Here is a 25,283-nt window from a genome sequence, read left to right on the forward strand (position 1 = left end):
GAAAAAACACTTTTCTCACCTGAGGGCTTATTGGTCTTGAATTCTTAAGGATTTTATTGCTGACGTGAAGCAGTAATCTTATTAAATGCTATAACGTCACATCAGAGTAGGTTTTGGAAATATCAGCAGTATTTCGAGCATGTTAACCGAAGTTACTTAGGATAAAGACTTACTGCCTTTTAGGTGATGGATTGTTTTCTCCCATAGGGTAGCTGGAGCTTTGCCAGGAAGAATTAAGATTTTGCTCTGCCTATTTTTTTGGATGAACTGAGTGAAATTGCCCTTTGGCAGTTGTCTTTATCTCAAACCACTACAGGCACTGAAAGGGGAATAGCAGGTTGGAGGGGGACAGAGGATACTGGGGAGAAGTGAGGGATGTCCTCTGGCTGCATATCTGTAGGAGGCATTTGCAAAGGAGTAGAGAAGTTATTTTAAATGTCATCAGTTTGAATGCAGTGTGTCTTGACTTCTGGGTTTAAGAACTAAGTCTGAAGTTATTCTGTGTTATCCCTTCATAAATAGGAGCTTTTAATCTCTTAAGAGATTTGAAAAACTATTTTCTTATCTGACCTTCTTTCATACATGTCTCTAGGTTTCAACTCCATTTCTTTAGAAGTTTATGTAAACAAAGGCATATTTGTCACTGGGCCTTTTCTTACCAGATAGAGGTTTTTCTTTTCTCCCAGCACTTTATTCACATTTTGTTTTTCTGTCTTCTTACAGTTCTGTTACCTTGTATCGTGAAAGGCAGGAACAAAGGACAGAAAAAAGTATCAGAGAAATCTCATAGGGAAACAAACCTACAATGCTCAAACCAGTTCCAAATGGGGAAAGTAATTGTGCTGGGCAGCTGCAAATAGGAACCGCAAGGTCTGTTCCCAGGAGCTAAGGGAAGGAGTAAATGCAGAATTTCAGTATACAGGATAATCTGTGTTTAAAGACTATAGTTCTGTGTTTATTTGTTTTGCCTTTAAAGGGCATGCAAAAGTACTTGCATATGTGACTCCTTTTGAGTTTGATGAGCGTTGCACACAAACATCAGAGATGAGATGAGAACTGGCTGCCTAACCAGTGTGAAAAGTAAGGTTTTAAGAATGGAGGTGTTTTGGAAGAGAAGTACTGAGCATTTCTAGTATGCTTTTATCTTGCTTTAGAGAATGAAGTGAGACGATGAAGGAATGCACCAGATTTGCATTTCTTTATAGGTTGTTTTGTTCATCTAGGGGAAAAAAGTTATCTTCGACCCCATGTTATTCCTCAGATCTGATCAAGAGAGGTCAATAACAAGACTGCCTCCAGGGCAGGAGTGGAGCTATTTGCCTTGTGATAATATCTGCAAGACCCGCTGAAACTGGATCCCCCACTAGCGTAGGGACTGTCTCTCATTGTGCCGTTGCTCTTGCAAAACGTTTGTGCTCCAAATAGACAAGACAAAGGGTGTGAGGGGAAACGACTTAGTGATGACTGTCTTATCATCCCACAACAGGGCAAAACACAGCTTGAAATAAAGCCCTGCTGTCTTTCATCTGATCCCTCTCCTTCAGAAACTGCTGAGCTTGTGTCCCTGCAACCTGAGCTGCAGCTCTCAGTGGAACAGCCCGGAGCCAGCCCCTCCACCAGCACTGCATCAGGTTTTGGGTTTGTGGTATGGCTGTCCCACCTCAGTTCATGCGTGGGTGCTCAGGAGTGTGTAGGTGCAGCTGAGGCTCTGATCCGATCCCCACTCGGAACCATTTCTATCCTTCTTACCCTTTCAGCCTGCTAATTTTTTTTATTAACGTGTAGAGACAAAAGGTGATCACACAGGATTATTTTATTTTTGCTGCTGCTGAAGTGAGAAGGCTACTAAGGCTGACAGTGGCTCATTATGTGATGGAGAGCCTTAGGAAACTAACCTTTGCCCTTCTATTACGTGATCTCTAAGCTGATGTTGAAGCACCATCCTTGGCCTGACCCCAGGTGTCAGCAAGTGGCAGACTGTTGCCTGGATGCATGGACCTCGGTCCTTGGGAGCTGGCGAGGGGTCACACATTCGGCACTGCCTCCTGCAATTAAGGGAGCACGCGGGAAGCTGGGCAAAACTCTCAAACAATAATGGACTCTTTCAAGCAGGATGATGGAACATACGCTTTGTAAGGTGAAGCCTGCCCATAAAGAAAACCTAAACTGGATTTATTGCAGGGTACAAGGGGGAAGAAAATGGAGCTTCCTTCTGCCACTACTGCTCAGTAGCTCTTCCATCCTCTTTTATAAAATTTGCAGGTTGCAAGGACTGTCACTGTGCTTAATAGTCTTCAGAGTCCCTCTCAGACACACACCCAGCCCACATACCACAGTGTGATGCAGAGGAACGCTCCATACTGGCATAAACCTCATCTGCAGTGAGCTCTAATAGAGCAAAATTATGTTTATAAAGGCATGGAATTATTGTTCCAGATTGCTTCAGTGCAGTGAAGCAATGTTCAAATTTGTAAATCTGCTTACAATTAACCTCCCTGGAGGGAAGGAAGGAGGAAGGGAGGGAATGCAGGGGAATTACCATGAAGTGGAGAGAATCCAGTTTTTGTGCTCTGTATTTGTGTTTTTTTAAACTTGCACAGAAATGTCTGTTACTCTTTGTCACAGACTTCAAAGTCTTATAATATTTAAATGTTCATGCTTCTCAGAACATATGATTACATTCTGCTGCTGAACAACAGAATGAATTGATTTACTTATTTTAATTCTGGTTTAAATTGGCAACCAGGAAGCATCAACTTGAAGAACTGTCATGTTTGTATTTTTTTATTTTACATTTGTTTCCTTTTCTTTCAGACTCCTTAGTGAAGCGCGATTCCATCTCCACTGAGTGGCTAAGCAGAGAGCTAGTCTGCTTAGTTGCATTTGGGAAGTTCATGCAGATTCCGCTGATGTAATTTTGAAGTGAATTAGAATGCATGAAATCTTTGTTTAGACACTTTTACTCAGAACTAGTTGGGTTTTATTCTTTTTAGTCAGCAGAAAGCACTGGATTTAAGAATTGCTTCTGCTTTGCTACGGGCTAGATTTTTAACTAAATGCGTAAATACCACACTGTGGCTGGGGGCTTTTTCAAAAATTCCAGCATGGTTACCTCGCCTGCTGACTTGCCTTGCTTTCTTGAGAGGCATGAGCTAAATATCAGAGTGGAAATCACAAAACCCTGAATTCTGTTCTGGGACTAATTCCTCTCTCTAAACACTACAAGCTGATTAGTCTAGTTTTCCTACCTTGAGAGGTGAAAAAGATGAATCTTTTAGCAGGGGCTGGGAGACATTTGTGCTTTGAAGATGAAAGGTGCAAACTGTGAAAATACCAATTAAATTAAGAATTTGAGTATCATATAGTGGGGAAACAGCAAGCCTTACAGATCATGGATTTTTTGTTTTGTTCTGTAAGGTTGGGTTGGGAGTTTTTTTCAGTTGCTGATCAGATAGGAATGCTTGTATTTATTTTTTCAGGCAGAGACATTGGGAACTTTTAAAAGTTAACGCCAAATGCTCAGTATCACAGATGGGGAATCTTATTAAGATGAGAGCAAAGCCAACATGAAGGGTCTTCCTGCTGCAAAACCTACAGTGCTCTAGTGTCAGTCTGCCCTCTGCCAGAGATAACGCACACTTTGTTATGTTATGCTGGGTGGCTGAAAAATATTTATATACAATTAAAATTCTCTTGTACAGAACTGAGTTCTACTTGTTGCCCATTGTTTCCCATGATTAAACAAACATCTCTTGCTTTTTGCATCTATTTGGTGTCTTCAGAGAAGCAGATCTGCTTTTCTTTTCTCCTTTTGGGGTCTGCGTCTTTTGTGTTTTAGCCTTTCCCCCTGATTTTGCATAGCTTTCACTTGCCAGCTTTAATGTTTAAAGAAGCAACTTAGATTGAATGTTATTATTCATAATTTACTCTATGTTCTGTGAAGATGGTTATGTAATAGCAGTAATTGCATCAACTCACCTAATGAGCTTTCCCTCCAGTGCCGTGTACAGCAGATTAATAGCCCATGAATTCATTTGCAGCTCGTTGTGTTTCAGAAAAGTATTTCAGGCAGCAATTAATAAACTGCTAAAGAAAATAACATAAAAAATGATTTTTTTTATTATGTTAACTCTCCAGCTGAACAATTTATTGGCAGCTTTCATGATGTGGCTAAGTAAATTCTCTCCTAATTCCTCAAGGAGAGTGTGGTTAGTGAACCCTGCCCAACTTAAGACTGTTTGGTAATTAGTCTGATCTTTATATACTAAAATGTTAGGGAAATGTGTGAATAGTGTCCTAAGGTTCTCTTTATCTTCTGTTCATTGCCTTTCAGGTATTATGCAAATAGTTGTAACTTTAAGCCATAACACACTAGTGCTGCAAATTTTTTTTTTCCCCCCTTCTTGCGTAGAAAACCCATAATTGTGTAAGCTAAGAACTGAAGACCCTGGCCATTAAACAACCCCTGGCACTGTTTGTGTGCTGCTTGTTGTTGGCTCCAGCGTCATGTACCTCCCACGTGGTGGGACTGAGCCCAGAGCAGGGGAGGGTCAGGGGGTGCTGCTGCCCTGCAGGAAGATAAGCCAGGGGTCAAGTGCCACTGGGAAGTGAGATTCCAGGAGAAAGGCACAGAGAGGGAAGGAAGAGCAGGGAAACTCCTGTGCCTTGGAGCGTAAGAGGGAATGAGGTGATTGAACCCAAAGGGAGAAGAGCAGCAGTGAGATGCCAGGGCTGCAGCCTCCTCCATGGGGGAAGTGTCTAGGGGAAGGGGGAGATACCGTTGAACGTGACCAGTCTTGCCAGGCTGCCCTAGAATTACTCTTTCCATCCTTTTTTTTTTTTTTTTTTTTAATGTCTTTAACAAGTTTTTCATGTTTTACATCGTTCCTTGTTCAAAAAAACCAGTTCTCTTCCCCCACACCTTAATCCAAAAGAAGCACTAGGCCTTGGCTTGTCTTTAAAAGTTGTAAAATATCTATATATATTTTAAAACCTTTTCCCTCATTTTGGGCTCTTGAGGACTGAGTAAGCATAAAGGGAATTCCTTCAATAAGCTCATACGGAGATTGATTACATGTCCTCAGCTGGAAGTTACATTAAGACTTATTCACTAAGGTATAGCTACTGTGGTGAACTTTTCATCGCTCTCTGCTGTCTCTATGACAACACAGATCCTGGCAGAAGTTACCAGGGCTCGTGTGCTCTCTGCAGCCTTTGTCTGCATCCATTAATCCTAGTCCTTGGCGACTGTAAATATGTGCCTTTCTTACATTTTTGCTTAACAAGGTGTTTTATTAAAGTTGTGACACTTCTAAAGTTATTATGCTAATCATTTGTACTGCAGTACCTGACCATGCTCTGAAAGAAATGTACTTTAAGTAAGGAAAAAATGTCAATTAGATATTAGCAGTCTTTCTGAACATCTCTTGATCTTGTCCTGTGGAAGAAATTCAGCTGAATGGCACAGAGTTCTTGTACAAACAACTTTTCTTTCATTATAGGTGAAACTCAGAGATAACTAAAGCCAGTGAAAAGTGTAATGCACAGACAGTCTGATTTCTACTTACACCTGCAGCACGCTCCAGAGAACTACGTGTTACTGTTCAGTGGCTCTAGCGAAGTCTTCAGACTTGATTGAACCCTTTCGTATTTTAAGGGAGCACATTTCATCAGAGCCCATGGAGTGGCTAATGCTTGTTTTGTTGATGCTAGCAGATCAGGTTTCCACGGTCGTCCTGCCACGTGCCACCTCCTCTAGAGGTCCGGCTCTTCCGTGAGGACAGTTAGTGGCATTGACACAGGTGGAACTTCCCATTTTTTCATTTCACACCTCTGGGGTTTTTTTAGGGATCATTACGTGCTTTCTTCAGTCAGTTTCCCAGTAAAAGGCATTTTGGGCAGTGATCTCTTAGAAAACTGCTTATTAACATGGATCTGGTTGTTTCCATGGCCTTTTTCTGTTATTTCTCATCCCCCACTTGGTTTAGGGGCATCTGTGGGGGAGTTACAGCATTTTTCTGGATTGTACATACAAAGAGCTCTTGCTCCATACATTTGCGTTGCCATTGCAGGTAACCTTTGCGTCTTCTTGAGTTAAGTATCCCAACTGCTTTCATGGCAGGCAAAACCCGGGGTTATCCTTTCTGCCTTGTGCTGTGCTGGGCAATGCTGCTGCAAGAGCAGATGGGTAATCTGGAGGTAGCCTATCCCTGCCCAGTCCATGCGCTCTAAAGCACAGGGCTGAGGCCATGCTTGCTTGGTCATGCAGACATAACTGCTTAGACCCCAATCCCATGACCTCAAAAGCTTTGTTTCAGAGCTCCCATTCTTCCTTTATGCACTCAGTTCATGCTTCGTATTCCTCATTTGGATCATTTTCTTGTTCGGGGGCCCGAGGCATCATTGATGCATCTCTGTCTCCTAATTGCCATTGTGACATGCAGGTTGTGCTTTCTATACTGGCACCTTGTGGTTTCTCTGCTGCCTTTTTTTTTTTGTTTTCTCCCTTTGAATGCTTTTTTTTATTTTGGGATGTTGAATCTGAAGCATGGAGAAATGTCGATGAGATAAATATCAGTCTGGGAACGAGTAAATTGCCAGTGTCCTGGGCCTTGAAGCTAAACATGGGTTATTTGGTTGTCAGGCCAACCTGAAAATGTTATCTACAGTAGCCAAGGTTCATGAGAAATGCAGTAAATTGTTCCCAAGAGTTCTGGGAAGTCTGAGCTGCAGCAACCCGAAAGTTCCTGAAGGACGTGGTATCAGAAGAGATGCCTATTTGGTCCTTCCCCTTAGAAGAAACACGTGTAGGAACATGTACATCTCCCTGATGGTTTATGTATATGCAAATTTACTTCTTCATCTTCCTGATGATCACTTACTGGAGATGGTCTTGCATAGGATAGGTGCCTCTGCAGAAGGCAAAGAAACAAAGCTCATGCTGGCCTCTCCGTGGAGAGCAACTCCTGGGCTGATGGTGTGGAAGACAGAAAGCAGGCGCTTGGAAGCCAGTAAGCTCTCACGAAGATGGTTTAGGAAGATCTCTACATAAATAGATGAGGCCATGGATTTCCCTCTGCTGCTGTCAGGCTCTTACGGCTTTCTTTCATCCACTGCATGAATTGTTATAGCAGAGGGAGTTTTTCATTGCCGTGCCTGCGATAAGCCGGCTGACACGTTGCAGCTCCTCCTGCTGGGATGCTGGCCCTAGGACTGTGCTCTAAAAATAGCCTCCGTTTTTAGTTTGAGTTGGTATCACATGCTCAATTTAAAATACATCGGAACAGTTAATCTCCAGTTCTTCAGCTCTTACATGGAAAGTGTACAGCATTTTTTAAAGTTAGATGGCATATGAGCAATAGAAATATCAGCCTTTCTATCCTAACTTAAATAACACTCTGTTGTTAATACTGATGAAAGGAAAAAGAAAGATCATAGGGCATTGGAATTTTTAATTTCCTTTGACCCAAAGTGAACAGAAACAGTTTTGCCCCATCTCACTTTACTCTAGTACTTGTTCGCATGCTTGCATGTTTCTGAAAGCTCTTAAATTTTTAAATCTAGGTCTTATGAAAAGTCTGTCAATCAGACAACAGCTCTGAAAACTGACTTGAACAAGTTGTAGCTTAAAGCCCTACAGGCAGTGCCTGCAGCTGATAGGCATTTAATCAGCTATGGGATTGTTTCTCAGTGCCATGCATCCATAGAAGTTGCTTATTGTCAATATAGACGGATTTGGTAAGTAAATGTGATGAAATTATCTGACTTTTGGAGACATTTGCCTGAATTTCAGAGATAAATCTAAGTGGAATTCTTCCTTTCTGCTGGCAAAAAGTGCAACAGAAAGCAAACATGCTTTTAGTTGGATTACAGGCATGGTTAGTCATCTGACAGACAGTTTTAATGGAGTCAGAAAGACATGCTGGGGAAACATGCTGACCTACTTTTCTTTCTTTCATTTTTTTAAACTTTTAAGCAAGTGAAATGTTAATTTTAAAACTCCCCATAAAGTTAGATTTTGCTGAAGGAGCTCATTTTGTAATTAATTTATTTACACTTCTGCTTGGGGTATGATAGATGGTTTTGGTAATGGAATTTCATCAGGTTGTTTTTGTTTCTGTTAGGAAATTGGGTTACATCTGAGAAATCCATGTTCTTCCCCCTTTCCAGGACAAAGCAATCAGCTTCAAGTTAATGAATGATTTAAGTCCAATCCTCTGAGGGAGAACTTTACAAACCATTTAAAATGACAGACTAACAAAGTGTATTACATTTGTATCATTTTCAATGCATTATATTTTTAAACATTTGTCATCTTTAAACTTGTGGGAGGAGGGATTACGGGTAGATAGCATCATGCATTTTGCATTTGGGATTGTTTTTTCCCATGTTAAGTAGGTCGATGCTCCACTGTCAGTGTTTTCTTGGAGGCAGAACTCGGTGTATTTAAAGCTGGGAAACTCTAAACCACACAACTTGAGAGCCTGAAAAGAAAGCATTAAATTAAATAGGAGAACTTAGCAGTGAGGGTGGAATAAAACATCACAAACAGAAATACTAAATTGAATGATACTGGAAGATAAGGGAAAGCATTTTAAAAATGCTGTAGGCATCACTGCACCCTCCCCTTTAGCAGCAGGCACATGTACTATTCATCAAATGGCTCAGGGATGCCAGGTTACTGCCTCTCTGGCACAGAGAGGTGCTTTATTCCCTTGGCAGCAACAGATAGTTTTGGTGAAAAGATCACCGCGCGGTTGAAGGAGCGGGAGAGGTCATCATTCCTTGACTCACCGGTCGATCCACAGACACTGTTTTCACCTGCTCTGTCTCCTCCTATTTCCATCATTAGGTTTCCTGCTGTCAGTCAGCCCTGGTGCAATGGGTGCTGCTGCAAATCCTTTGCTTCTTCTCATCTCTTCTGAAAAAAAGTTCTGGTTTCCTTGTTTTTATTTTAACTCCCAACTAGCTGATTACAGTTTGCTTTTGGAAATAGTAATGCAATTAAAGGGGGGTAGAAAAAATGGAAATTGCCAGGAATTGCAGGAGTTTATGGGAAGTAGTATTACATTTCAAAGAATCCATAGGTTATGTCTTCTCTTATAAAGCATAGTACTTCTACTTGCTTTCATATGGTATGTACTTTTAGAGAATGTCCCAGTGGCAGAGTGAAGATTGAAATTTATTTTTTATCATTTTAAAAATTAAGTACAACATACTTATTTTGGCTAATGCATGAGAACTTTTTCTGTATCTCAAGAAGACTGAAATTGGCATTGTGCTGGTTTTAGCCTTTTTGTAACCTATAGGCATCTGTAGAGGAGGCATCAGCTCAGGAAGACTAATCGGCAGTAAATGAACGTCCTTATGTGATGAGCTGCTGCGTCTTGCATGTTCAGCATCCCTGACTGCGCCATAGCTGTGTGAGCTACTCCTTACATACAAGGACTGCCTTCCCCCTGTTTTTTCTTGCCATAGCGCTTCTTCTAGGTGACCCATGACACAGTTTGTTTTGATTCTGGTGGAGAGACAACAGGGAAGAGCCTCTCAAAAAAGTGTCACTCCTGAAATTTCATCAAGGTGGGTTTTTTCTGATACAGAAGACTCGTTGATACTGGAAGATGCAGCATTAGATTTAGTGAAGCTTGAGTTGCTCTCTCACAATATTGGTCTGCCTCTGTTGGACAGGGAGCAAGCTGCTGGGGCTCTTGTGTTTCAAATTAGATGTCTCTTGAAGATGGGTGTGAAATTCCAGAGCTCAGTGTGTCTTTGGTCTCACAGTCCACGTTGTACACTGCCACACCATCTGATTATCTCATTGAGGAGCTCAGGGATCAAACCTGTATGGTTCAGATCCCTGTAACAAGTGACATGGAGAACCGTTAGTTCATAAGAGCCTTTTGACAGCATTTTTCTACAAGAAAGATACTTCATTTGCCCCTTTCTGTAATTTGGAAGAGAACCTCAATGTATACTTCCCCCCCCCCCCCCCCCCCCCCCCCCCGCCCTTTGGATGCCTTTTCAGGTGAATGCTGCTACTAAATCAGAACGTTCAGAAATTAATTTTAAATTGAAAAGGAATGCAAATAATAAAAAAAGAGAACAAATAAAAGCAAGAGCATAGTGGTTATTAAAAAAAGGAAGCCCATTATGTTCAACCCTCTCCCATAACAAAGTGAAAAGTACACAGAGAGAGAAGAGAATAAGGAAAAATATTTTATTCCTTTAATTCTGCAGAAGGCTTAAATCCTGCTTGTGCTAAAGAGAGAGTCAAAGCCTTTTCTTGGCAACTTTTCCTGTTGTTTTCTAAGTCAGTTACAGCTATTTCACATGTTTCTTGGGAACAATTTTCCTACTAGAATTTAAGCATGGCAAGGTGTGAACATATATAAAACCATACAGACACATCAGCTGCCTCCCACAGGGTATGCAGTATTAAGCCCCATGAGTTTTGGGGTCTTCTGTCTTGGCTGGGGGGACGAGGTGGGGAGATAACCCTATGGTAAATGGGCCTTGCAGTAACGGAGGCGGAACACTTAAAAATATTCCCTAGAAACCAGGGTGTGGGAAGAATAAGGCAATTAAAAGGAATCACTAGATATCCTGTCATAACGGCTTATTGTATATATTTTTAATGAGTATTTAATCTCTAATGCTGTGTGATGGATTAGAAAAGAGGGGGAGTCAGGCCTCTTTCTGTGCATACTTTTATGTTTCCCCTTCATTGAACATTTTCTCTGGGCAAATTGTTTAACTTGAGCTGGTTGGAGGTGTTCCAGCACAACAGAGCTTCACTGAAAAATAACACGGGGCGGAATCCCAAAATGCAGGGTGCTTAGCATCATGTTGTGTTCAGGTTTGCAAAATCTCAGGGTGAGTTACAAGGGCGACCGAGAAGGATCCTTGTTGGTTCCTGTCCTCTGCGCTGTGCATCCCAGGCCCTGGTGGACTTGCCTGCGCTGTGTCTGCCACATGGCCTGGGGCTTTGGGGCAGTCCTGCAGCTGGCTGGGGAGGTGGATGTTCATTGCCTCTTTCAGGAACTGAATAAAGCTCTGCTTTTGGAAATCCAAGTTTTCAGCCAGTGCTTCCCATGGGGGTTGTAGCCCAGGAACAATATCCTGAGGACCTCATAAAAAGCCTTCTGTAAGTGCATCTTGCATCAGGCACTTGCCACAGTCTTGGAGAAGATCATCCTAGTTGGAAGGAGGTAACAAGCCTGTGTATGTTCAGGGCCACACTTTTGAAGGACATGAAAAATTTGTCATTATCATCAATGAGATCAGATGGGGGTAGAAACCACTAGTAATGCCAGTTAATCCTGTGCTGTGTAGTCATTTGTAATGTCAACTGGGGACCACTACCCTCATTTAGTTAAGGATCAGCTGTGTGTTGAATTCAAACTCCTTGCCCAACCCTTGGCTTCCCTTTCAGACGTCATCTCACGTCCAAGTTGCATCCTTTGTTTTCATAGAGAAGTCTGGGAAAACTAGGTCAGTTTATCCAAGTAGAAATTATTATTTTATTGAGTTAACTCTGTGATGACCTGCTGCCTGTTTGCCTTCTCAAAATGAACTCCCTTGTGTGCAGTAGGTCTTACACTGGAAGCTGCAGAGGCCTCAGTAATCACTTTGATTTCAAATCAACAATAAAAAGGCTGCTTTTTTTAGTATCTTGCTGCTTCCTGGAAACAAGAGTCTGTCTGCTTTGCTCCTTGTATGATCACTACATCAGGCTGGTCTGGTGTACTGTGAGAGTGCTTAATGTGAAAAGGTTATGTGCTGACTTTACTGAGGATATTTAAAAGATCTTATGGAGAAATCAGGATTTGATGCTGCTTGACCCTGTCTGGCAGAATTAAGCTCTTTAAGCCAGTCCTGCACACCTTCTTTTTTAAATAATCTGGTCCACTTACTCCTGCTATTTCAAAACTAAAGACCCTGACAAGAAAGGAATTTTTTTTTTAAATGAAACAGTAGTTGGAACGTATTTTAAAGAAGTTCTTTGGCATTGCACATAAAAGATAAAATATATCAAAATAGACAGTCTGATAATTAGGTGCAGGCTTGTGGAGTGATTCATGTCATAACGTGAGTGCTGAAACAGCTGAGGTTGCTGCAGGTGTGTTAAGGGAATTCGACCCCTTAATGCCATGATGCTTCTGCTGCTACATAAAGCAGGAGTACAGATGTCTGGAGAGCCTGAATTAATAGAAGAAAAGCAGTATTTATGTGTGTGAATTATGGATGGAGCAGTGTTTATTAAACACACAAGCAATAGCCTTTGTCTCCCAAGCACTTTTTGCTTTCAAGAGTCACGTTAAAGCCTGCTGCTATCCCAGGCACAGAGATCCCGGGCGTGAGCTGGGGCTTCAACCGCTGCAGGTTAAGCGCCGCTGGGGCTCAGCGCCAAGTTATGCCATGCATGGGTGGAAAGGGGCGTCCTGCCCAAAGGAACACCTGGGAGGCAGAGGCATTTCAAGTGCCTCAGCTTGCCGGTGTAGTGTTTCGGGTTGGGCAGCAAGACACTAAAGCTGAAAGTGAATAAAGTTTACCTGTGTCAGCAGCCAGCTTCAGCAGGGATTTTACGGGAATCCGGTGACATTGCCAGCCCGGCGCTCCCAGAGCCTGCTGGCTGGTTTGGCTGGGCCTTCCTGAAATCCTGCAGATGGGGAAAAAAAAAAAAAGTAGTCCCCTGACCTCCCTCCTTTCTTTCTCCTTTGGTTACAGTTTGTGAGAAAAGGACGGTGTAAAATAGTACTCCACCCCAACAACAAATTTGCAGATTGTTTATTCCAATTGCTCAGATTTTGGGAAGGGAAAGGAAGTCACCACCACTCTAAAATGCAGTGAGATGCGGTAGTATTGTTTGAGCATGTTATTTTACTGTTTGATGAAACCTTTCTTTTAGTATTATGGCAAAAGAGTTTTAATGACAGGCACTGTTAATTAAAAAATCTGACCCAGCTGCCGAACAAGCCCACCGGCAGTTGCAGATGCATGCCCACCAGCTGTGCTGGACTGCACATCAATGTGAGGCTTAAACAGTAAATTTTTTTGGCTGATCTTCTGGTGCTTTTAGGTCCACCTGGTTAAGTAATACAGTTCTTCCCTTCTCTTGCTCCCGGGCCACCTCTCCTGGTGAAGCAGGTCTTTGGGCAGCAGCTCCAGCTGGCCAGGAGGGGAGCCCGGACAGGGAGGTTGAGCATGGCTGTGGAGCTGCACACTCTATATCCCCCCAGCCCACCACTTCAGCGGTCAACCCTGGCACCTTGAGAGCTGAAAATGACCTCCTGATAGTAATTTTATTTATTTATTTATTTTAGTAGTAGGAGTATCAACAAGCCTTTGTCCTTAGGAAGGAATTTATGTAAGTTCATAATGGAGTGTTTTCCATGTTAGCTGCAGAGGAATAGGTAAATAGTAGCTGAGCTATATCTTTGCTTTTATTACCCCTGGCCTAGTGGGAGGCCAGGGCTGCAAGCTGCTGAGGCTGTAACACAGGCTAATGCTGCGATTCAAGACTATGGCTCCCTTTCTTTAAATGTGCTGGGAACAACTGTTCCTCCACCTTCATGAGCTCAATTTACAGTTGCAGGAGGCAATGTGTTCTTCGTGCTTGATGAAGTACACTGCGCACGCAAGCCTCTTCAGATGTGTTGTCAGTTGGCAGCTCTCTCGCTAGATGCACCTTTACACAATTGCACAAGGCACCAGGAGGTACAAATGTGAAATTTAGCCTTGGGGGCAAAACAAAGAAATGAAACTTAGGTATGAATGCGGTGTTATCCATCTGCAGACACAGATATTAGACCTGATCTCCCACTATGCTACTGTAGTTTTACACTAATAGGACTCTGCTGCAATCAGTGGAGTGGCACCACTGCAAGACAAAAACAGCAGTGGTAATAAGTTGGGGTTGTTATTTTTAATTCTGGCAAATAATGTGGGATGGAACCCTGTTTGGGGAAAGCCAAACTGCATGAAACCAACCATAATAAAAGGGAGAAATGCAGGTGACATGCCGTCTTGGTATTGCTCCTGAACTTCTGCTCTTCCTTCTGGGGAGCTCTTGCCCTGTGTACTGAGCAGCCGTGTGCGAGCAGAGAAAAGAGATCTTCCAGCTCACCTCCTTTTTTTGTAGCCTTTCCATTTGCTGTCCAGTAAAGCCACTTTTATCATCTGTAATCAGAATTTGTCCCGTAGCTGAGACTCATTCATTACATTGAATGAATGCACTTATTATGGAAAGTTGTTTTGTTGAAGGAGTCTGTTAATGGCATTGTCAGGAAAGAGGTTGCAATTTGTCATGGTAGGTAGCTTTCCAGTTAAGTAAAAAGCAAGTCATGTTCTTTTCCTCTGTGCATGTTAGGGTGAGAAATAAAATAGCCACAGCAGGCTGAAGTGTATGAAGTGCTACAGTCAGGCCAGGCAGCGAGCAGGAATGGAGTGCAGTGTCTGGTCTTGGTTTACAGCTGTGCACTTCCCCGACCATCAGTGGCCCTGGATAATGCCCAACAAATTGAATTCATGACTTTGGATAACCCTCAGCTTCTCCCAGTTACAAGGCATTGTACTACCATGACTGTCTCCTAAGAGAAATTAATGTAATATCTGTAGATGAGTGGACTGATTTACCTTTTGATGACCCTGGAGAGAAAGGTCAGGTTCAGGATATTTTTACCTGTAATCAGTTATCCATAAAGAGTTAGTGTACCAGGCTTCAAGATTGTAGCTCAAAAGGGCAGTTGCTTTGAGAAGGTAGCTTGAAAGGGCACTTAAACAGCTGAAATCAGATGAGACAGATTTAATGGCCTCTTAGTGATTTCTGACTGAAAGTTCAGAGTTTGAAATTTAGGGATTTTTTTTTTTTTTTACCCAGCCTATGGTAAAACAAATGCACTACAGCTTAATAGAAATTTAATTTCAGGCTGAGTATTTAGAAGTGTTTTTCAACTGCTGTATATGCACTTGGTGACTTTGGCTGTAAGGAAGCAAAAGAATAATCACATTGTGTTTGTGGTCTTGTATATTTTTAGCTAATGTTTTAAGACACTGCAATTCCAGAAAAGCCGTCCTCCTGTTCCCCAGAGTATTTCAGTTTAACCAGCTGTATGCAGAACTTTATCTAGACTGCCACAGAAGTTACTAGTAAATCCACTGGGATTTTGGCAGACAGAACAGTAGATAGTAAGCACAATACTTCATTTCCCCGAGGGGTTTAGTTTCATGGGGATTCTGCTGTAGGCTGGCACTTCACAGTGGGTTACCCACAGAAGCCCTGTGAGTTTGGGAAATCTCCCCGGAAGGAGTGATTGATTCCCAAAGCTCCTTCCCATTCCTGCACTGAGCAGGGAAAGGGATGACTGGCAAGATCCAGCGGGTGATGCTGTTACTCTGCGAACATGTTGCAGGTGGCATGGTAGATCTTAATAAAATTGCAGGTTTTACATTTAGGGTAAAGAAGTGACTGATTTCATGCAGAATACTGAGAGATATGGGGCAAGGCATGAACAAGGAGGGAATGACAGATGTGTAGATTAATTCAACAGCAGCACAAGATGCACAGGGACATTGTGGGACCTGCCTATGGAGGTGCTCCATCTCGCAGATGGGAATTTCTAGCTATATTAACTAACTTGAGGTGATGCCTATGTGAAATACAGATGGAAACGTATCAGTGAGTAAATTTTTGCCTTAGTCAATGGGTATGGCTAGGCTATTTCCATTGCAGATATGTTGGTGGTTCTTCATGGGAAATATTAGTGATTATTCTGCCTGCAGTTGTTAATGTTAACAACCTTCAGTAGCTCTTTAAGCGTCAATTTCTAAGAGTATGGGGATTATCCTATTTCACACTGGCAATTAGTTGATGACATGAAAGCACTTTGAAAATGGAAATCGTGGGGCAAATGCTATTTAAACGGTTTATCATTAAATGTATAATCACGGCTCTCCACCTACTTTGATTGCAATGTGTAGGGAGATGGTAAGGAAGGCCAAGGAGTCTGCTTTCGGTTCAGCCCCTGGTGTAGATACCATGCCCTGTACATCCTGGCTCTGACTCAGCTGCTTCTCTTGCTGTCTCTTAGGCCTGCCCACACCCTCATGCTGCAAAACACATTTTCTTCTAGTTTTGTTCCACTTGTTTGCTGTCTTTCAGTTTCTAAAACTTCTTAATTTTTTCATTTGTTCTTAGGACCTGTTTGGGGGAGGCATTCTTTTTTATTTTTAGAGTCCTGATTTTTGTTCTTTGGGCAGTTGTTGCTGTGTTTGATGTGTTCTGCAGAACTTGAACCAATCCTGAAATAGTATAGTCAATATAAAGGCAGGCATTAGCGATAAATTAATACACCTGGAAACAGTTTATGGGCTTTGGGGTTTTTTTTTCCTGCAGAAGTACTTTATGGAGCCTTCTGCAACATTCAAGCCTTTAGAACCATTTTTTTCCTTCAGCAACGGTTTTGGGTCTTGGATTGGCAGTTCTAGATATCCAGAGTATGATAGCTGCTGGTTTTACTTCTGGATGTCTTAAAATAAAAATGAGAAAAAAAAAATCTTTTCTCTTAAATGATAGTAATGTGAAATAATAATAATAAAAAAATAAAGTAAATTTTTAAGAAAGAATACTGAAGCCATACCTTTCAGCTATCTTCAAGGAGTATTTTTCTCAGCCTATTGTTCTGCATTGGCTTTCCAGTTTTGGTCCTACATCTGAGTTCAGGTAGTACTGTTTTTCTTCAAGAGACGAGAAACTCCTTTTTTGCTTACTCCATCTACTAATGTTGCAGGGATGTGACAACAGCAGGTGCCAAATTTCATGTCAAAAATAAAATTTTCAGGCTGATGGAATCCTTGAAACCACAGATCAAGTTTCAGGCCAGTTAAATAAAGCTGTAGAGCATCCATTTGTATCATTCATTCATATAATGAAACCTGTTCTTATAACTCAGTTCTTGATGTATTAACCCCGCAGTTATCCTCATACATAAATGGGAGATGTGTTGCTTTCGTCGGTTATAATAGGATATAACCATATAAATCCCCTGTGCATGAATGGAAAAATAGAGGCCCTTAGGCTATAAGTATCAAAGGTCTCCCCTATACTTACAATGGCCTAATAAGGTTATTTTGGAGGCATAGGTAATTACTCACGGACTCCCTATAGCTAGTGATTCATTGTTCACTACTGAAACATTTCTAAATGAATTATGTTTTAAACAAGCAAATCCTTGGCCTTCTCTTTTATGGGGGGAAAAAAGAGAACTGGAGGGATACAAAATTCCACCATTTTCTGCATTAAAATACACTGCTTTCTAGTTAAAAGGTTCTTGGTATTTGAACCAATTTAAATGTACTATCGTGCTTCTTAGTGTTTTGATTCCATGGATGTGTGTTTCTGAATTTCACATTTTGATGAAAATGTTATTGTTATCATTAATTTGATATTTAGAAAAGACTGTGGATACAAGAGCTCAGTGCAATGAATAAAACAGTCGGAGTTAACTGTCCCTGGGGATAGAATCAATCACTGTTGTAGAAGAGGGTGACATTTAAAAAAGAAACTCAGAAGAAAATGTCATGCTTAAAAAATTAGATTTAAACGCACTAGCTCCTGATTGATTTTTATTGCACTCAGATGGATACACTGATTGATTATCAGCCTTACAAATGTTTAGTACCTTTCTCACTTCTCTAATAATCAGAATAATCTAATTTTCAATGTCATTTAAGTTACCATATTCAAGGTTATAATAGATCATATTTCTAATAAAACATAGCAATTATGTAATGAATAATACAAAGCTGCAAGGCAGAGTTCGGATTCACCTTCATCTTAAAAAAAAAAAAAAAAAATGCCACCAGTGGCTGGAAGAGCCAGCGTACGTGAAGGCAGCTGACAGGACGATGTCCTCTGGATTTGTGGTGTTTTCCCCTGTTGTTGAACTGAGGTTCCTGGAGCATTGGCCAGGGTGCGTTTGCCATAGCCGTACATTATTTCTCAATAGGAAACCAGCGGTGGGCTTGAAGGCTTGAATTCTGTAATGTATGTGCTCGCTCTGTGCCTGGGGAAAAATGATAGCGTGCCAGGTACTTATGAAATTTCTTCCATGTTTGTTTCTCTGTGCTCCCTGTTAATTTTCATACGTGTCTGTAGAGAGATACTATCTCGCTCAATTTGAGATGTTTTCTTGTGGCAATTGTACCCGACAGCTGACATGGTTGGTTTCTCTGAATCAGCTACAAAATATGCAGGTTTCAGTGTGTTTCGGTTTTGTACTTGAAGCCCCTGAAGACTGTGTACTTGTTATTGGCTTTGTCCATTAGAAACAAGAGTTTTGTGTTTGAAACGTGCTTTGCCTCCAATCGTTTTCCATATGTCAAAGCTCAGTTTTGGCATGGGAATTTGTTCTAAGATAGTTTCCTGTTCTTTTTAAAGACTGAGCAGTTTTGCCTAAAAGAAAACATTATTTCATCTGGAAATCACGACCTAGGAAAACCAATCTATTTATAACTACCTGGTGTTCTGCGTATTTTAGTGCTATGTTTGGCTTGCGATTGCATTGCTGTTAAAATGTGAACAGGAGTCTTACCGTTCTGAATTGATGGCACGTCAGTTTGTCAAGTGTGATTGTGTTGCTTTCAAGATGATTATTTTGTTCCTTTTCTTATGACGGAGCTGGGAAAGTCAAACCTTCTTGAGGTCCCTCATCTCTGTGCCTGCTTCCACCAGCTCCTGGGCATGGGAGCCAGCAGTGATGTGCAGCTGGGTGCTGGCTTTGGCCACAGGGTCTGAGAGCCTACTTCAACAGCAGCAGTTCGAGGTTTTCCACAGTGACTTGTGAAAGACGTCCTCACAGACTGCCATTTGTTAGCATGAACGCAGTTTATTGAAGGGTGATGGGGAGAAGTGTGACACGTGGTATGTGTGGGGCATTTATCCTGATGGATCAAACTTGGCAGTGGCAATAGTTTTGCATATTTGACTGAAATTGTCCACAGCTGCTAACTTCTGCCAGAATTAGAAATTTTTAGCAGCTGGAATTGGAGAAGTCCGAGTGTAAAGGAGCTGTGCAAGACTTGTGGGTTTCCACCCTAGCAAGCAGTTTGGTGCTCCTGGAAGCCCTGGACACAGTGCTGAGCATCAGCCCCACTGCCCATGGGTGGCACCATTTGCCTGCTGTGTTGGGCAGCCCAGGCTGCCTGGCATTCGGCAAGGGGATAGATGGCTTCCCGAGACGCAGGAGAGCAGGCGGGACAGCGAGCCTCTGCCCAGAGAGGAGAGTTGGCAGGTCTGCGGCGGTCTTGCCTCAGCTCACCTCTCATTTCTCTCTCATCAGCGTTCGCAGACAAAGGGAGTCTTTTTGAAAACCTACCTTGAGCCCAGTGCTGTGCAATTACTGACTTGTTCAGCGTGCTTTATGGTGCTTTTGAGATTTGTTAGCTTAACGAGTAACTTCCAAAATATTTAGGGACAAGAGAAGTGTGGTTTTACAGGAATGTGAACTAACTGGAAACACTAGTAGTTGTCGCTACAGGAACAAAACCAGTTAACTAGTATACAGAACTCTTCAAAGGTCACGGGGATCTCCGAGAGACAAAACTGCAATGATAGCATTTAAAGTCATGAATTTATAGCTGTTTAATCATTATAATGTATTAAAGGTGCTGTCTAACTATCTTCTGGGCATCTGGGGAAGCACAGGTTATGCAAGTAATTGGAAAAATTGCGTTGAGACCTGCAGATTCTTCTGCTCTGGACACTTTTGTGTCACTTTTGACAAAGGGGAGTACAAACACTCACTATTCTATAATTTTACCTGATTATCTAGAAACTGCCTAAATCTCTTGGGCTGGATCTCAGACTCTTCTTAGGCCAAGAGATGACTAAGTTTCGTGGACCTGAGGGGCTTGCGTTTAAGACTGGATGATTCCCAGCATTACAACATGCTTGATATGATCCCGCTCAAGCAGGAGAATTGCTGCGTGGTTGCTAAATGAGAGCATTGGGGTCCTCTGAGAGAAACTGTGCCTTTCCTATACTTAGTTTCATCTTCAGCAGACCCTGCTTTTCCTGAAAAATGCATCCTTCCTGCCTGCAGCTTTTGTGCCCTGCCCACCGCTTCAAGTAGAAGAGAGAAAACGGGTCTGAGGCTAAGGAAAGCAGTGGCAAACCTGGGGTGAAGAGAACACACTGGATGGGACAAAAGATGATGTTCGATCAGGTTAGGGGAATGAATGTTTGACGGTAGGGTCTGGTCCTTAAAGCCAAGGCAACAGAAAGTGCCTTTGCCAGCTTGCGAACCCTGCCGCGGCTGCCTTGAGGTTTCTGGGTGTGGAAGTGCAAGTCCTGGCGTGTGTGTCGAGGGGACAGGGAAGCTGTCATCGGAAGATGGATCGGAGCAGACGTGCTCAGGCGTGGGTGTGCGTCGCTCAGCCGTCCGAGCAGCGCCAAGATGGGGCTTCCTCACATATCAAGATACACCTTTTTTCATTCTCTTTCCCCACACCACCACCTCATTTTTTTTTCCTATTTTTTTTAACTTCCAGTATTTCTCACAGGGCAAGAGAGCTTCCATACTGTCCCCTGTCGGGAGCTCCTAAGTAATGCAGCCATCGAGTCAGAATTTAGTGCACAAGTAATGAAATTCATAACCTGAGTTTTCTACGGTGGCATTAACTGTGACACAGATTCATCACTGGCATATCATCATTAAAAGGCAGTGGAATTACATCGGGGATTGATGTGATCATATGCATGTAAAGATCAAGATACAAAAAGGTGTGATTTATGTAATATAAGCATAAGCTGTAATCCAAAACCCTTCCCACATGCGGTGTGACAGTTCCTGTTCCTGGAGCAATGATGGCTTTTAAATTTACTGGGTAAATGTGTGCGTTTATATGTTTTTATTTAACTCTTTTAAACATAGAGTTGTCTTAATCCTTTTCTCTTTTTTTTTTGTGTTGAATTATAGTTGTAGTTGAATCTGTGTAATAGTCCAACGTTACTGAAATTCTTTATATTTTTAGAGCCTGGGTGTTACATGTCAGCACTTTATTGTGTTATCTTACAGGGAATATAGAAACACTGCCATGTCTGATGCAGCCTTAGTGAAGACAAATATAGGAAATATAAAAAGTATACATAAAGCAAGAAGATAAATGTTATTCGGGTTTTATTGTTATTATAAAGGCTATCAGAATGGTGGAAAAAAAGAAGGTAACTCTGAACAAAACTGTTCTTAGTTTTCAGGACGTGTTAATTCTCCCCTTCCTACCCTTTAGTAATTTGTGCCCGAAAAGAAAGAGGACAGAACTGGGCCAATTTGATGATGTGGACTGACCAGCAGCTGTCCCTCAGGTGGCCTTTGGAAGGGAAGGGACTTCAGGTACAGCTGCAGAGGGAGCTGTGCCAGGGTGGCACGGGAGTGTGGTGTGGTTCCTGCCGGAGTTATCTCCTGGTCTTTGGGAGCTCTTGGCAGCTGCTGCAAAGCCTGGCCTAAATCATGTGTTTGTCTTCCACAAGGAGTTCAAAGCTGTTGAGATAATTAGCTGCTGAGGCCACCTGTTTGGCAAATGTGTCAATCAGCTTGTAGAGCTATAAGTAAATGGGGCTTGATTACAAAGGCTTATTGCTCTTTGCGGTTGTGTAGGAGTTTACATAATTTTCTAAGGAGGTCTTTTATCTCCTGAGTACAGCAGCAATTAGGATTTACTTCTGGAGTTCAGTGACAGTTTGGAGCACTCGAGATGTACGTTTCAGTCCTGGATGGTTTTTTTGGTGCAAGAGACCATACTTGCTCTGCCCTGGGATCCAGCGAACAAATCAGGGCATTGGCTTTAGAGGAATATTTGTAAAAGGAAAAGGGGGAATCCAACCCACCCTTCTAAACCTGACTATACTGGTAGCATTGAACCTTCACAAGAAGGTACCTTTTCAGTTCACCCTTCCTGGCCAACTTTGAGTCTGTATTACTCCAGATGCTAGAATTGATGGTGTTCGAGGTGAGGCTTTAATCTGGTGGTAGGCTCAGTGTCCCAGTCCTGATCCAGCAAAGCACATAGCTGACTTCGAGCAGGTCTGTTCACACAGTTAAAGTCAAGTTCGTCCTTAAAATATCTGCTGGATCAGGGTCAGAGTTCTCTCAGTTGCAAAGTCAAACCTTTAGTGAGAAAACCAGAGCCATTCGTTGCATGGAGTATGTGCCTAACGGCCTTGTGAAGGAGCAACAATATTCGATACATCTATCTCTTGTTTTCTGTTACACATATTACATTATTTCTGTAGATGCCTCCGCCTCTGCTACTTTCCCACCCCACTATTTTCCCATGTCACTCTTAATTTTCTCTCAGAAAGGACACCCAGAGGAAAATGAATCCAACTGTGCATCACTTGTTCTTGAACAGATACTGTAGGTGAGACTGGATTGACACCTCTTCTTCCTACTGAAACATTCACCATTTGTCTGCTCTTTGTGATCATTCGTGGTTCACAGGCATGTAGGAAGCAACCACAGAAGACGTGGAGATGAGCCTGGGGAACCACAGGGGAAAAGAGCTGTCATGGAGGTGGCTCTGGACATCTGCCCATTTTGCTGTGCTTCCCTCCCCACAGCATAGATAGATGTGATTTCTGGGGTGGGACAGTACAAATGAGAATCAGCAGATCTTTGGCCATCCAAAGTCCCTGGCCATCCTCATGTGTGCCAAACCCACCAGCCACACCCTCAGAGTTTAGGGCCTTGTTTTAAATATCATGAGGTTTTGAACACTGAGTGAATGTTAGGATTGGTTTTATTTGTCCAGTAACTTTTAGTCTTTGGGGTGTTTAATATTGACATGGAGTCTTTGGGGAGAGGGATTGATTTTGCTTGGCTTTGTTGTAAAGCCTTATGCATCTGGTTATGCTTAAGATGTTAGCTTTAGCTAACAACAAGCCTCCTGATAAAATTCACAAGTACTGGCAATACTGAGGACATAGACTCATCTCCTGGGCACGTTTTGTAAAATTAAGCTATTTTCATTAAAAGAACAAAGAGTAGCATGGTGATGGAGCAGCTGTCATATTTTATTACAAAACACAAATATGTGGGAAATCAATTACAGCACGAGTGCTGCACAATGCATATTTCCAGTAATCCCCCACGGCCGGGGGAAGGTAGAAGGCTGATTTGAGTGCAGGAGCAGATGGCAAGCAACTTTAGATAGCTTCACTGCCATTTTTACTCTTTCAAGTGTTTGTGCTTGTCCTTTGATCTTCAGATCTTGAGTTAAATGTGTTTCAGTTTCTTCCATTTACTGTTTTCACATTTAACTTTTCCTTTAAATAACTTTTTCTTGGTGGAGTTTGTATTAGTATGGGTTTTGTTATCTTCCATACTGAGAAATTTAAGAAGAGACACAGTTGCTGTCTTTTTTTAGTGTTGTTCACATCCAGTAAAATGTCAGCTGCATCACTGCAGACGATTTTGCCATTCACCGTGCACAGCTGTAACGATACAATGAAAAAATCCCACCTCACAAAGTTACTGAGACACTTATAGTGCATGTGAAGTTGCAGTAGACTTTCTTGGAAGGTAGATACTAGGGGAGTGCGATGCCATGTCCACAACAAACACCTCTGGAAATTTGGTTTCGTCATTACCTATTAAATTTAATTCTTACAGTTAAGTAATTAAGCTTGCATTAGTATTCTCTGTGCATATAACATTTTTATCTCCATTTAAAATAATTTATGTTTAGAATAAAAGCATTTTGCAATGTTTTGAAGTAGAGCAGCAAAAGCAATTGTGGGGTGATCTGAATAACCACATGTGATCTGTGTCTCTGGTTTTTCTATAGCTGTCAGAAATGATAGGAACAAAAAGAAGAAGGAACCTTCAAAGCAGGAGTCCACAGAAAACTATGAAATGACAGCAGAGTTGGATGATCTCACTGAGAAGATCCGAAAAGCTCACCAGGAAACCTTCCCCTCACTCTGCCAGCTGGGAAAATACACTACGGTAAGTATGGTTTGTGACACACGTGTTCTGAATATGTCTGGATGATGTGAGTTTTGCATTGGAGGCTTCAGACATTTTAAATAGGTGCAGAAGTAGATGCACTCCTTGCACTTCCTTAGCCATGAAAAAACACAGGTATGCATGCAAATGCAGGCTGAAGAAGAGAAGTTGCCCTTAACTGTAGGCATTACTTAGCGGTATTGTGAGAGACTGTCTGAAGGATTAATCCAGCCAAGAGACAAGCTTGGAGTCCATGAGTCAATTACATGTCATCATTCATTAGAAATTTGTTGGCTTCCAAAGACATGATCTCTGCTTGTGCGTCAGCGGATTACAACTTTGCAGGTGTAGAGAGTTCTTAAATGCTGCTTGGGTTACTGGTGACCGTCCCAAAGCTACCAAGATCAAAGAAAATACGAAATGTCTAAATAAACCAGTTTCCAAAATGCTCATTTCCAGTTTATTCCTCTTCCAGTCTAATGAAATACCACAAAACAGCAAAAACTTCTGCTGCTTTTAGAAATGAAAAATCAGCTACTCAACAAGAAGTACAGTACTGTGGGAATTTCTCCAGAGGATGAGTCAGGGAAATAATTTTTTTCTATACATATATATGTTGCTAAATACAGGGAAGGTCAGTGATATTTATTGATTTCAGAGAGAAAATTCAATGTGAAGTTTGCAAATACAGTAATAAAAGAGATGCTAAAAAATAACTGTTAGGTAATGTCTTGTTGGTAGAGGAATGACTTTGCTGGGTCTGGTCTTGCTGTTGGTTGTAGCAGCACTGGTTGTTCCAGAGGGATGTGCAGAAGGTCCCAAAGTAGTTGAGCGTGCACTCTCGCTACTCAGACCAAGAGTTCAGGAATGGCATGGCTGGGGCAAGGAGGCACCTGCCTCCGCAGTCCTTGTCCTCCAGCCCCAGCTGGAGATCTGGGACCAAGTCCCAGAGGCCAGGTGAAATACCTCTGTCACTGGATTGATCCTTGTTTTGAGTAAATGCTCTGCTACTGAAACAAATGTTAGATTTCTCAAAGGGTGATCTAGGCAAATCCCTGTGTGGCATCGATATTCACTGTTTTAGCGAGCAGGGTGCTGTTTTATGGCATACTCACCTATTTGCAAAGTGCAAGGTTCAAAACTCTCAGGTCTAGGTGTAAGACTTTGTATTTAAGTGCAAGAAAGCAAACATATATGGTGTGATGTTAGAAAAAGGCATGTTTTTTATGTTGCTGAAGGTATTTTCACAAACATTTTTCACATTTAATTTTGAGAGCCACA

The 25,283-nt window shown here is 42.0% G+C and overlaps 1 protein-coding gene across 2 annotated transcripts in view; it reads left to right on the plus strand.

Annotated features, from left to right (window-relative positions):
* The window catches only part of RARB (retinoic acid receptor beta), a 319,454-nt gene that overhangs the window by 273,369 nt on the left and 20,802 nt on the right, over positions 1 to 25,283 (plus strand). For both annotated transcript variants that reach the window (XM_074839011.1, XM_074839021.1), the window contains one exon: positions 23,842 to 24,002. In XM_074839011.1, coding sequence (XP_074695112.1) covers positions 23,842 to 24,002 — 161 coding nt within the window. The remainder of the gene's footprint in view (positions 1 to 23,841; positions 24,003 to 25,283) is intronic.

The sequence above is a fragment of the Strix aluco genome, chromosome 1, assembly GCF_031877795.1.
Source record: "Strix aluco isolate bStrAlu1 chromosome 1, bStrAlu1.hap1, whole genome shotgun sequence".
Classification (NCBI taxonomy): Eukaryota; Metazoa; Chordata; class Aves; order Strigiformes; family Strigidae; genus Strix; species Strix aluco.